The sequence below is a fragment of the Sinocyclocheilus anshuiensis genome, unplaced genomic scaffold (assembly GCF_001515605.1).
Source record: "Sinocyclocheilus anshuiensis isolate Anshui unplaced genomic scaffold, SAMN03320099.WGS_v1.1 scaffold1081, whole genome shotgun sequence".
In the NCBI taxonomy this organism is placed as follows: Eukaryota; Metazoa; Chordata; class Actinopteri; order Cypriniformes; family Cyprinidae; genus Sinocyclocheilus; species Sinocyclocheilus anshuiensis.
In genome coordinates this window covers 495,533-509,472 of record NW_015555831.1, presented here as the reverse complement: position 1 = coordinate 509,472, position 13,940 = coordinate 495,533, and the positions used below count along the sequence as shown (strand labels likewise).

Here is a 13,940-nt window from a genome sequence, read left to right as displayed (position 1 = left end):
AAAAAATAGCAATTTAATGAGTTTCTGTTTTTATAACATAGCTATGCCTATGATATAGGCCTTAGCCTATCACACAAACAAGAGTCCTGTTTTTTTTCTCAAATATCTGCATGATCGCAAATGTACAATAAACAACAACTTAGTGTAACTTTCAGACACAAAATTCCGTTTTGCTCCGTCAGAAAGAAAATAAAACAAACAGCAGAACCGCGGCGTCTCCGAACAACAGTGTTTTGTTCCTCAGCGTTACACGGACCAGCAAATGATTCAATCAGGCTAGAAGTTCAGTCGTTTGCAAAGTTAAAATAAATCAGCTTTTTAAACGAATCGGTTGATGCAACTCACTCATTAAGACAGTCACTTGCTGCCACCTACTGGCGGTTAAAGTTTCATATTTTAAAAAGTAGCTTATTTCATTTTTGCAATCATTTAATATTTCTGCATTAAAATGTTATATTTAAACTTAACATTAAGCACAATCCATCTATGAATTTTGTTGATAGTGATTTCATTTGATTGTTAATGGCCAGCATGTCTTTTTATTCGATTTAATTTATTGATTAAATAAGAACCTCACATAAGAGGACACAGATATGACAATAACTTTTATAATACTAATAAGCCAACATCTCTGGCTTTTTTTTGTTGCTCAAGTTATTTCAGGGTTTTGATCTCTCAACTGAGAGAACACATCCTGTTTATTATATTATAATGAATATTTAATATTACATTTAAACTTTGACTATAGCCTAGACATGTTGCATATTAATTGTACTATTTATGAACCTCAAAGCATATGTTTGTGTATTTTGTGTTACTCCATAATGATGTTCTATTTGAGGGCATTTGTAGTGTAGGTATAGGGCCCTAACATAACCTCAAGCCCAGGGGCCCCCGCCCCCCCCTAAGTCCTGCCCTGAGTGCGACAGTTTAATTTCAGGGATATTACAGTACAGTATCACTTAGCAGTGTTTGCTTTTATTAAAACTAAATCATTTTGGATCTTTAAGTGTAGAAATCCAGGAATGTATTGGACTTTGTTCACCATAGTGTTGTTAGATATTGTTGCAAGTTCTCAGTTATAGACTGTGAAGTCTTCTTGCAATCTCTCTGTTTCTAACTAGTTAGTTAACTAAAGGTTAAACTGACTAATAAATGTTGTTATGTGATGTATTTAATCTCTCTAAACTTTCCTGCGTTTGAACGCAGATGTTGATGAGTGTGCAGATGAAGGTTACTGTAGTCAAGGCTGTACCAACATAGAAGGAGGATTTCACTGCTGGTGTGTGCAAGGTTACGAGCTTCGACCCGACAAACGTAGCTGCAAAGCTTTGGGTGAGGCTCAGTATCTACTGTGAAAGCAGCAAAACATTGGGTGATTTTGGAACCTAGATGATCAGTTTAATACAAACCGTTTTCTATTCCCAGGTCCAGAACCGGTTTTGTTGTTTGCGAATCGGATTGACATCCGACAGGTTCTGCCGCACCGCTCAGAGTACACGTTATTACTGAATAATCTGGAAAACGCCATCGCGTTGGACTTTCATCATAGCAACGAGCTGGTGTTCTGGTCAGACGTGACACTGGACCGTATCATGAGAGCCAGTCTAAACGGTAGTAATGTGGAGGAGGTCGTGTCCACGGGTCTCGAGAGCCCAGGTACGGAGTCATTTTCACTGTATATTCCTCATATACACTGCTTTGTGACTCTTGCTTGATTTCCACTGCACAATTAGCTGAATAAAAAAATCAAGATGCAACAAAAATTAAAAGCCAATTACAGTCAACATGGTGTAGACACTGTGTAAATAAGAGATTTTTCTGAGTGTAGACAGCTGCATTGATTATAACAGGAGTGCATGCTCGTACTAAACTGCAGCTATACATGAAACAGTCTAAAGTAGTTAGTGACACTTTCATTGATTGTTAATGGAAGCGTTCCAGTATCATTGTTGCTCGCTTTGAGTAGAATTTGTTCAGAATTTGGAAAATGTGGTTTTGTTGTTTATGCTGCTTAGTGAAAGGGATGGTTCACCCAAAAATGAAAGGTTGTTCGAAACCTGTATGAATTTCTTTTTTCTGCTAAAAGAAACAAATGAAGATATTTTGTAGAATGTATTGGTCAAACAGTTGCTGGTCCCCATTGACTTCCATAGTATTTTTCTCATACTACCAAAGTCAATGGCTACCAGCAGCTGTCTTCATTTGTTTTCAGCGGAAGAAAGAAATTCATACAGGTTTCGAACAACCTGAGGGTGAGTAAATGATGACAGAATTTTCATTTTTGGGTGAACTGTCCCTTTAACCATTGAGTTTGATAGTTTAGGTTTTGATTTATATAAAACAGCAATAAAGTCATCCAGGAACCGTTCTTGGTTTATTTTTTAATGTGTTTGTAGCTTAAATAAAGAAAATGGCATGCAGTTGCCCAACACAGAAAGAAGACTCAAATAAATAAAAACTCAAATAAATGAAATGAGAAAAACAACAAAAATGTCAAATGAAATAATCAACAATTGTTTTTTGTCCTGATCATGCAGCCCTAATGCACTTATATATGCACTTGTATAAGGGTTGCACCAACTAGTCGACTTCAATGCTCTGCCATGACGCTTTAAGCTTGATGTCGACTAGTCGCTGGTCCTATAGAGGGTGCAACAGGATAAGAAATCTTTAAAGGACTTCCACATTTACGCTCCGTTTCCAAACAGTTAAAATGACAAATAAATGCATACTCTGAAAGCGCTCCACAAGACGTGTGATTATATTATTGGATGCTCGAAATTGAACAGGAGAATGCACGTTTTAAACAGCCTATTGTACAGGCTGTATTTTTTAATAACTAAATCCCACAGCTTCAGTACTAGTAGAGACATATATATATATAATTTTAAATCTCTGTCTAAAACACACATATTACAGAGTGATTTTTCAATTAATGATAAATAAATTATGTAAAATGTTATTTTCATGCTTTGGCAAGGAAACAAAGAATAAATAATATATAACACTTGTAGCAGCAATAATATTTAGTTTTTCAAACAGCAATACGTTTTTTTTCTACGTTCTTAGGTGGTCTGGCCATAGATTGGATTCATAATAAGCTCTACTGGACTGACTCGGGAACGTCTCGCATTGAAGTGGCCAATCTGGACGGCACACAACGTAAAGTGCTTTTATGGCAGAGGATGGAGAAACCCCGTGCCATCGCTCTGAACCCCATGGAAGGGTAAGCATTTTGACTCTTGTGTTCTGCTTAACTTATATTATAATTTACAAATAATGCTGTTTTTTCACAAGTATATTGTATACTGTATATATTGAAGTGTATTCAGCACAAGCATTGCAAAATAAATATGCAATGCTGTTTTTGGACTGGGTAGGAAGTCTTGCGTTCTAAGAGTTCCAGTATTTTCATAGTACCCCTTGTGAAAAAGAAGTGCACTTAATTGTATTGAATGTGCACTTGTAGTGTACTTCAAATAATAAAAGTATATTTTATAAACTGTGCTTGAAGATAATTTAATGTTAATAAAAGAACACTTAAGTGGCTTAAAGAGACACTTTCTTGACTGTTTCTGAACACACTTAAGTACACTTTTATGAAGTGCACCTTGCAATAATGTCAAATGAATGGTTTTAATTTAAAGTACATTTTAAATCATTGGTTTAATAATCTTTTAAACTTATTTTGATGTGTGACTAACATTCTAAAGCATATGTTAAGTACTTGATTATAATTTAAATTCATTTAAATGTACTAAAGTGCAACTTGATAATTACAAATGTCTAATTACAAACATATTTAAATACATGGCATTTTATCATAAATGCTTGTCAGTACATTTAGCAGTACTTTAACCATTTTTCAAAGACAGTAGAAGTAATCATGAAATTGCATATAAAGATGTACTTAAGTCCTACTTAAGTGGGTCAGCATTTAATATAAATTAAAACTATAATACATTTTCATTTAATTGCAGTTAACATGCAGTTAAGTGTCCAAAAGCGTTACATTCAATTCACACTTAAGGATATTTTGTGAAGCATATGATTTCTATAAGTAGTACTTTTTTTTTCTTCTTTTTTTTTTTTTAAGTACTTTAAAGTGTACCTCTTTTTTAAAAGTGACATCAGACTCTTTCCTCATTTTGGGACCCCTTTATTTTATGTGCATGCAAATTCTGTACATTTATTATTTTATGCACTGAAAATTGTCACTGCAATCTTTTTGTTCTTTTGCATGGGGAAAAATCCCCTCTGTCGACCATTTGTCGTTGTTGTTCTGTAATGTAAGCAATGGGAAGCAGTGCATGAAACCATTCTGGTGACTTCTGGCTAAACTTTGTAACTCAGTTTGCTTCTAGTCACAAAGGTTGTGCAAACATTTCATTCAGGAATTGTCACAAGGCTTGAGTTGCAGCCGACGCTCATCGTGGCACGTTGTCATAGAGGACAAAGGGGTTTATGAAATATGGCTTGAACAAGATTTAGCCCTGTGTTTTCTACCGGCTGTGTATCCACTGATTCTTACACACAGATGCATGCAGATCTTGCTGTTTGTGAGAATTAATAAGCCTTGGAGAAATGGCTAAATGTTACACCATTTTACTGATGCATGATAAAATGCATGATGTTGCTCTTCAAAAGCCTTTTATTATCAAAAAGGACATTAATTGTTTGCTTTGTTGCATCCTGACTGCATATTATTATACGTTTCTCACATTACTTATGCTCTTTCTTTAGGAAGATTTACTGGACTGACTGGGGAAATATGCCATGCATTGAATATGCCAACATGGATGGCTCTAATCGCAAAATAATTGCAGATACACACCTCTTCTGGCCCAATGGACTTACCATTGACTACGCCAGTCACCGTATGTACTGGGTGGACGCCAAACACCACGTCATTGAAAGAGCTGACCTGGATGGGAAGAACAGAAAGGCTGTCATAAGCCAAGGTAAAAAAATTAATATATAATATATAATATAATATATAGTAATATATATAAAAAAAATATATATATATATAATTTAATTAAAAAATAATTTTTCACCTTAAGTAAGTCTCTTATGCTCACAAAAGCTGCATTTATTTGATCAAAAATACTATAATATTGTAAAAATATTATTATATTTTAAAATAAGTCTTTTCTATGTGAATATATTTTAAAATGTAATTTATTCCTGTGATGCATTCAGTCTGGAGTGCGCTATATTGGTTTACGACAAAATAAGTGCTGTTAAAATTATAAGAGAATTCACAGAGAATTTTGTTTTTATTTCTATTTTATTTTATTTTAATGGCAGTGCTTGACTGTCATAACGCTGAAAGCAATTCAATGATTCAAAATCAGATTTAATAATAAATATACTGTATTTAAATCTAAGCTTTGACTTTGATAATCTGGTTTATTTCTGATATTTTTATTACTGAATCGCCAGTAACCTAAAAGTTTAGTAGCCAAATTGTCTGGTAAGTGAAAAAGTTAATTTCAAATCTTGCACATGTCCCTTCAGAAATCATTCTAATATGCTGAGATGCTGCGCAAGTATCATGAATTATTATTGGTGCTTGGTTATTGATAATGGTTCTTATCAGTGTTGGGGGTAATGCATAGCAAGTAATGCAAGTTACGTAATCAGTTTACTTTTTTTCTAGTAACTAGTAATATAATGCATTACTTTTAAATCTCAATTCAAATAAGTAATGCATTGCATTGTTTCCCCATTTATTCGCTGACAGCGCTCCTGTCCCTGTGTTGAGAGAGATTGGGAGTGAGGTGCAGAGGCACTTCCTTCAGCCTGAGGTCTATTAATTTCACTTTTGGTGTGAAAGGGCCTTTACAGTTGCCAAAACAATAACTTTTCGGATTTTTGTTATTAAAATCAAATAAGCAAGCCCATCCCAGGTGACAAAAAATAACACAAGAGTAACATAATGCATTGCTTTCCATAAAAAGTAACTAATGCAATTAGTTACTTTTTCAAGGAATAACACAATATCGTAATGCATTACTTTTAAACACTTTCTATTATTCTATTACTTTTATATTATTAGCAATGTTATAAACAGTTGTGTTGCCTAATATTTTTGTGAAAACCGTGATACATTTTTTTCGGTTTCTTTGATGAACAGAAGGTACAAAAGACCAGCATTGATTTGAAACGGAAATATTTTTTTACTTTATAAATGTCTTTACTGTAACTTTTGATCAATTTAGTGTGATGTTGCTGAATAAAAGTATTAATTTCTTTCTTTTTTCTTTTTTCTTCTTACCCCAAACTTTTGAACGATAGTGTATCACGGTTTCCACAGAATTATGAAGCAGCACAACTAATGATAATAGTAATCAGATAATAATGATAATAATCAGAAATGTTTATTGAGTAGCAAATCAGCATATTGAAACAAGGTTTCTGAAGCATCATGTGATCATGATCAGAGGAACAGGAACTAGATCTGTTAGTTTGATTTCACAAAATCAGAAAATCTGATTAAGATCACACTTTTAAAGTGCAGGTAAACTGGCACATATCCTAGTGATAAGATGGAACAGGCTTTACGACATCTAAATTCAACACAAATTATTTTTAAACATAACACATTCATTCTATTATCAGTTCAGTTTTTCTACAGCTGCAAACATTAGGTTGCTCTGCTTTCTTTCTCTAGTATTCTGTAGTATTTTAGTCTTCTGTTCATTTGGGATTAAGGAGTGTCTGTTGAATAAATTCAGTTGTCTGTCTGATGCGTGATGGAGTGCAACCAGTGGTCTCTCTAAATGGCACACTAGAAAGGAAGCCTAAGCCTCGGGGTCTGCAGGAACAAAATACCTGTGCACCTGGGAAAGGTGGGGAATATTTAGACCTGAAAACCAAGCTCTAAAAAAAATCCAGTGCAGATTTGCTTACAGTGGTCAATGACAGATTTACCAGAGAGGGAGGCACCAGCATTATAAAAAAATCAGGGTGCACACACACACAGAGAAGAGATATGTTGACTGGAAAAACAAGATCAAAAGGGAACGATGATTGAGATGACAAGAGAAAGGTACCAGCACGGAGGGGGAAGGCAGATGGCAGCGGAGCTGGGAACAAAAGATAAAAAAGAGACGAAAAAAGCAAACAAGCCTTCTAACTCCAACCTAGCCTTGCTTCTCTACAAAGATAGGATCACAAAACAACCCCACGCCGTGTGTGTACACCTGGAGAAGGGTGAAAGGCGCAGAAAAGGCGGGAGATACGGGCAGGGTGCGTTATATGCCTATAGTCTGGCAGAACGCCAGGTTTAAAGTAAAAGCCGGAATAAAACACAAGCTGTATTCTTTTAAAATGAAGGTTCCAAAGAGGGCTTTTCACAGTGATGCTGTAGAAGAACCATTTTAGAACCTTTCAGTGATCAGTTCTTTAAAGAACCATTTTTGGTAATGAGAAGAACATTTAAAGAATCTGAAAAAAAAAAAACTTTCACTATAAAGAATGTTTTGTGGAATGGAAAGGTTCCATGGATGTTAAAGGTTCTTCACTGAACCATCAATGCCAATAAAGAACCTTTACGAGTGTATGAGCTTGTTTTGAAATTTAAACACCATATTATCAGTCTTACCTACATAATTTGCCATTTTTTATTCTGTGTTAAAGGTTTAGTTCACCCAAAAATGAAAATTAGGCTGCGTTTTACTCACCCCCGAGGCATCCTAGGTGTTTATTTGTCTATATGGTGTTTTTAATATGCCTTTAGACAAACCATGTGCCAATCTATTAATCAACACCATTGCTGAGTATTTTCTCCTTAAAACTGTAGATTCCCAAAGGCTGACCCAGAAATACGGTTTGAAACGGACCTCGGTTTGCTACGTCACAAACCAATAATCAATCACGTCAAGGGATCGATTCCTATCACTAGCATGCAAAATATACCAATACCAGCACAAAACCAAAAATAAATCAGAGCAAAAAACCCATGAAGCTGTGGTTTAATGTGAATTTAGAACCACTAACTTGCATTATAACCCGTGGCAACAGTGTAAAAGTAGCCCGGAGTCAGACGCACCTCTCCCGCAGCAGGAGAGTGCTGGCTGTGTGACTGAGTGGAGGCGGGACTAATTTGCATATTCATAGATCAGCATATAGTAAATGAGGCAAGGGTGTAGAGTTGCATTCAAGCTATTTTAAGGAATGAGAAAATTATTTTCACAAGAAAAAACATTTAAATATGTAATTTTGACGATCAAAGATAAGTTTTAAGGGATAAAATATTTGACTACAGGGGGACTTTAACAATAAAGGTTCCAAAAGAGGGTTTTCACAAAAACGACATTTTTCAGTGAAAAGTTCTTGAAATAACCTTTTTTATTAGTTAAAAATCTAAAGAAACTTAATCCACTTTAAAGAACCTTTTGTGGAATGGAAAGATTCCATCGATGTTAAAGGCTGTTCGTGGAACCATCGATGCCAATAAAGAACCTTTTGTTTTTAAGAGTGAAGAACTATTTTGGAACCTTTAGAACCTTTCAGTGATCAGTTCCTAAAAGAACCATTTTTTTCTGCACTACTTTTTTTTTATTGTTTTCAGAAAAATAATAAGATAAAGGAATTACATGTATATTGTTATGTTAACCAAACACCAACCAAAGAACACCCGCCCAACCTCCAACATAAGAGCCATAAGAAACATTTACACCCCACACACACACACAAAAGAGGGGCAATTATTGTAAAAATATATTTAAAAAAAAAAACGTAGGGAAGAGTCCCAGTAAGTCTTTCCATTGCTATCCAAGAAGACAATTCTTTAATCCAGAGTGACAGAGATGGACCATGAATACTTTTCCAGTGAAAGGCAATGAGGTGTTTCGCATGCAATAGACACAGGTTTACAAACTTCTGTTAATATGTTTTCAAAGATAAAGCAGATGGAAGAAGACGAAGAATACACATTTTAGGGCAAACAGGGATTTCTTTACCAATAGTTTTAGAAATTACACCAAATGAATCTTTCCAGAAGGACTGTAAGTGCTCACAATGCCAAATACAATGAAATAGTGTTCCCTTGTAAGTCGAACATTTCCCTCAGATATCCAAAATATTTTGATTAAATTTATTCAACTTTTCCAGTGTTATATACAGTATGTTCTCATTATCCAATTGTATTGGAGCTTGTAACACTCCAAAGAGAAAAGAAAATTTGAAATCGCATCATATGACCCCTTTAAAACAAGTATAGATTGATAATGTTTGCGCTTGAACACAAATTTCTTTCCATTCATTTTCTGTAACATCCATCTGTAGATCATCAATCCAAGCCAATCTTTTATGATTTAGATTATTTTGGGAGCATTAACAAATATAAAAAATAATGCTATACAGCATAGAAATTTTACGTTTAGCACTGGGATTTTTAACTACCATTTCTTCTAAACTGCTTAGGGTAGGACACTGATACGAATGAGTCTTAGATCGTATAAAATTACGGATCTGAAGATGCATAAAAAGTGAGACTAAGGAATTTTGTGTCTTTCCTTTAAGGTTTCAAAGGACATCAGTATATTATCTTCATAAAGATCTGCAATCTTCTCTAAGCCAATTTCTCAAATATAAAAGAACCATTTTTTTTCTTAGCGTGAAGAACATTTAAAAAGTCTAAAGAATCTTTTTCCACTGGAAAGAACCTTTTGTGGAATGGAAAGATTCCATGGATGTTAAAGGTTCCATCAATGCCAATAAAGAGCCTTTATTTTTAAGAGTAGAACAGAAAAACAATGCAGAGGTTATAGTGAGTGCTTTTTGTTTGTTTTGGTTAACTGAGTGCTTGCTTTAGCTGTTTTGTTGAGAGATTTTGGTGGGGATGTTAGGAACATGTCTTAACCAGCTTTGAGAAAATCATAAATATCCCGACCATGTGCAGTGAACTCACCCTCCCCCATGCACCTCAGATTGACTGTTACTCGGAGGGAAAGAGTTTCTAATCCCTGATGGATGGAAAGTAGCTAATTAGTGGTTTGAAAGTAGTTTAGCTCTGGCAGTCTGCTTTATATACAAGTTTGTATATATAGTTTTCATGTCTAATTTTATCCCAAAATCCCTATAGAGCCTTGTGAAAAAGTAGTACACTTCAGCATACTTAAAAAAAAAAAAAAAAAAGAGTACTTTTTGCGGAAATAAAGTGTGAAATGAATGTAATGTTTGTGGACACTTGCATGTTAACTACAATTAAATGTGTTATAGTTTAAATGTATATTGCATGCAATTAGCTGCACTTTAGAGCCCTTTTGACCCACTTAAGTAGGACTTAAGTAAATTTTTATATGTATTTGCATAATTCTATTGTCTTTGAAAAATGTTTAAAATGCTGCTGAACGTACCGACAAGCATTTATTGAAAATTAAAATAAATGTCATTTCTATTGAAACTTGTATGTCATGCATTTAAATATATTTGTAGTTGCACATTTGCAATTATGTTGCAATTTTAAAAGATACATTTAAAATATATTAACTTTAAATGGAACATCGAATAACACACTACAGTTATAATTATAATCAAGTCCTTTACATGTGCTTTAGTATGTTAGTCATCATAAAAAAAGTGAGCAACTTTAAAGCATGATAAAAGAGTATTAAACCTAATGATTTAAAATGCACTCTAAAGTAAAACTTGTCATTTGACATTATTACAGAAGTGTAGCTGCTTAAGTATTAATAATGGTTGTCATTAGACACAGATGCATGCTCGTCACATTTAATGGGGTCACAGCTGTGTTTATGGAGTATTTTACAACAGCTTAGAATGCATCATAATCACGGACTGGAGCTATCTGATTTATAATGAAAAATAATAAACACCTTAGACCAGCCAATCAGAGTCAAGAATTTTAGCGTGCCTTGATATAAATACAAAGCAACACTCAAGAAAACACAGCTGCATTGAAAACAAGCATTGTTTACCTCTGGGTCACATTTGACCTCAACATTAAAGGTTTTGACTTGACATTCAATAAAACCTATCATGTTTTTACACATGCATTTATTTAGTGTTGTGGAGAATCCAAAAGTAATTTGAGCAAACTTAACATTAAGTGTAATTTTCACATAAACATAATAGGAGGATAATAAATCTGCTATACCCTAGTAAAAAATGTTATTAAATTTAAAATACATTTATTTCATACTAAGTACACTTCAAATCCATTAAAATATACGGTATATTGACATATCACTTAAGACTTACTGATATAAAATTATAATTAAACTTTATTTGGAGTATTTCTTTATTGCACTATGCACATTTCTTAATATTATGCCTAAATGTGTTTTAATATCACTGATAATAAGGACCGTATGATCTTTGTATAATATTTAAATGCAAGATATTTAAAGTGTACCTTAAGTATACTTGCAATAGTTCCACTTTAGCACAATCAAACATACTTAAGTATATCTTTAGTTGGACCTTAGCACAACTTCCGCACAATTAAAGTGCATTAAGCACAAAAGTAGTTGTTTCAATTTAGCAGACTTTAAGTATACCAGTTTAGAATACCAAAAGTGCAATTGCAGGGTATTTTTGTTAAGCACATAAATATGTAAATGTATTTGTAGTAAACGTAGCACAAAATAAGTGTATTTCAAATACATTTTAGTACTTTGTTTCACTAGGGTAGTCTCATCTGAGACTTAGACCAATACTCCAAATCTGCAGTACATGGGAAGAATCGTTCCATTTATATTGTAATTAGGTCCGAGGTGAAACCTGGAACAAAATATTGGAATAGTCACCTTTGTGTAACACGGTTATGTGTTACATTGTTTTACACGATAAAAATTTGCATTTTAGAGTACAGATGCTAAATATAACTGTGAACCTTTCCCTCTGCCAGGTCTTCCACATCCTTTTGCCATCACCGTGTTTGAAGACAGTCTGTACTGGACCGACTGGCACACCAAGAGTATCAACAGTGCAAACAAGTTTACTGGCAAGAACCAAGAGGTCATCCGAAACAAGCTGCATTTTCCCATGGACATCCACACTCTGCACCCACAGAGACAACCTGCAGGTCAACTAACCATAATGTCCCTATTATCCGTAGTATAGAATATAATGTTTTCAAACGCAAATCAAATTAAGCTAAATGCAACCCAGGCTCATTGGAAAAACATGCCAGAGATTGCTGAAAAATACATACCACCTATACATACAACTCACTGCAGTTTCCATCTGAAATGAACACTAGTGGCAGTAAAACACCAACAGTTTTCACACAAATTATGATTACAGGGGCAGATTATCGATTAATAAAGGCTTATTTTCATGCAGTTCCTTGCACAATACTATGTTATGACCTCAAAACACTTTTATCATTGTGCATGATTTGTAAACTAATACATTTTGATGTTTGCACCACATATCCAGCTCCATATTTGGCTTTTCTTATGAAGTAAACTTGCTCGATAGCACACCCGGTACAACATTGCACTTGAGCTGTGGTGCATTTGGGTACGAGTCCTGTAAAACACGAATCACGATAAAAGAGCTCAAAGACTTAATTTCCGAACTGCCATGATATGTACAACAACTAACGTAATAAAATGTTGCCAGATCCACGTTCATCTGTTTTAGATAAAATTGAACACCCACTGGACATTTCACTTTGAATTTCGCAAGTGTTGCACATTTTTCCAGTGAGCTTGGGTTGAGGAAATAGTAAAAAAAAATAAAAGCATTCTCAATTTTTTTTTTCTCTCGTTATGTTTAGGTGGGAGAAATCGCTGTGGGAGCAATAATGGAGGCTGCAGTCACCTGTGTCTTCCAAGCAATAAGACCTACACCTGTGCATGTCCTACAGGCTTTAAAAAGGTGGACCACTATAACTGTGCCCAGAGTGAGTACTGCTTGTTTTAGTTATTTATCTTTGATTTATATATATCCTCCTCTCGTGCTACAACAAAATCCTTTCACCTTAAGGGTACAGTAACCTGAGTAGTGCACTACAAATTTCCAGAAAGTGATTGTGTGTGTTTTTGTGTCGGTACCGCAAGGAGCCACTCGTGTTATGGGTTATTGACAGAAATCAAATTAGAAATTTAAGAAAGTTTGCAGAAAAATTTGCAAAAATTTTTTTACTTTTAGAGGTACAAAGGCTTGTTGGAGACAACTTTATACTTTTGTATCTATCCATAAAAGTGCATTTTAGTACCTTAAAAATACATTTTAAATCCAAGGCAACATGATGCATTATTCGTTCACTAAATGCAAAATGCCTCATTCAGCCAATAATTTAATCAAGACAATAATGGATTTCTTCATTAAAATTTGTTAGTAACTAAATAAAATCTAAGATATCCAGGATGTAGTTTTAAATTTGTACATATGCTTAAACACTTTAAGAACAGTGACAACAACAACAAACAAACAACAAAAACAAACGTGTAAATAAAGTTAGCAAACCGCAAAACAATATTAAATGTTTGTTGCATTGCATACTGGGAACCCACAAACCGTTAACATTTCGGCAGTCTTTATAATATGAAAGCCCTTTGTGTTTGACTAGTTCGGAAAATGTATTCTGTTCATCTAACATGGGTTTTATATAGTTTCAAGATTGCATTTGAGACTCAAAAGGTGTTATAAACTGGAAAATGTGTAGCTGTTTATTTATTTATTTATTATTTTACAGTGCAGTAATTACATCATTAACGTACTATTATGAACTGATGCATGTTCATAATCAATAATTGCAGCTTTTCTCTCCATCAACTAACTTTTCTTGTTTGCAAGTTTTAAAAAGTGGTTACACTTTATTTTAAGGTGTCCTTGTTACAGTGTAATCATACATTCAAGTGCTGAGTAATATTAATTAAGTACACGTACTTACTAGGGCTGCACGATTAATCGAATGCGATTGTCATGCGCATTTTGTTAGTAAAGCCGGTTCT

The 13,940-nt window shown here is 34.2% G+C and overlaps 1 protein-coding gene across 1 annotated transcript in view; it reads left to right on the top strand.

Annotated features, from left to right (window-relative positions):
• LOC107675402 (low density lipoprotein receptor-related protein 4) overlaps window positions 1-13,940 on the top strand; it is a 103,709-nt gene that overhangs the window by 67,709 nt on the left and 22,060 nt on the right. The window contains exons 11-16 of the mRNA XM_016469712.1: window positions 1,210-1,335; window positions 1,429-1,659; window positions 3,073-3,229; window positions 4,747-4,964; window positions 11,885-12,061; window positions 12,761-12,886. Coding sequence (XP_016325198.1) covers window positions 1,210-1,335; window positions 1,429-1,659; window positions 3,073-3,229; window positions 4,747-4,964; window positions 11,885-12,061; window positions 12,761-12,886 — 1,035 coding nt within the window. The remainder of the gene's footprint in view (window positions 1-1,209; window positions 1,336-1,428; window positions 1,660-3,072; window positions 3,230-4,746; window positions 4,965-11,884; window positions 12,062-12,760; window positions 12,887-13,940) is intronic.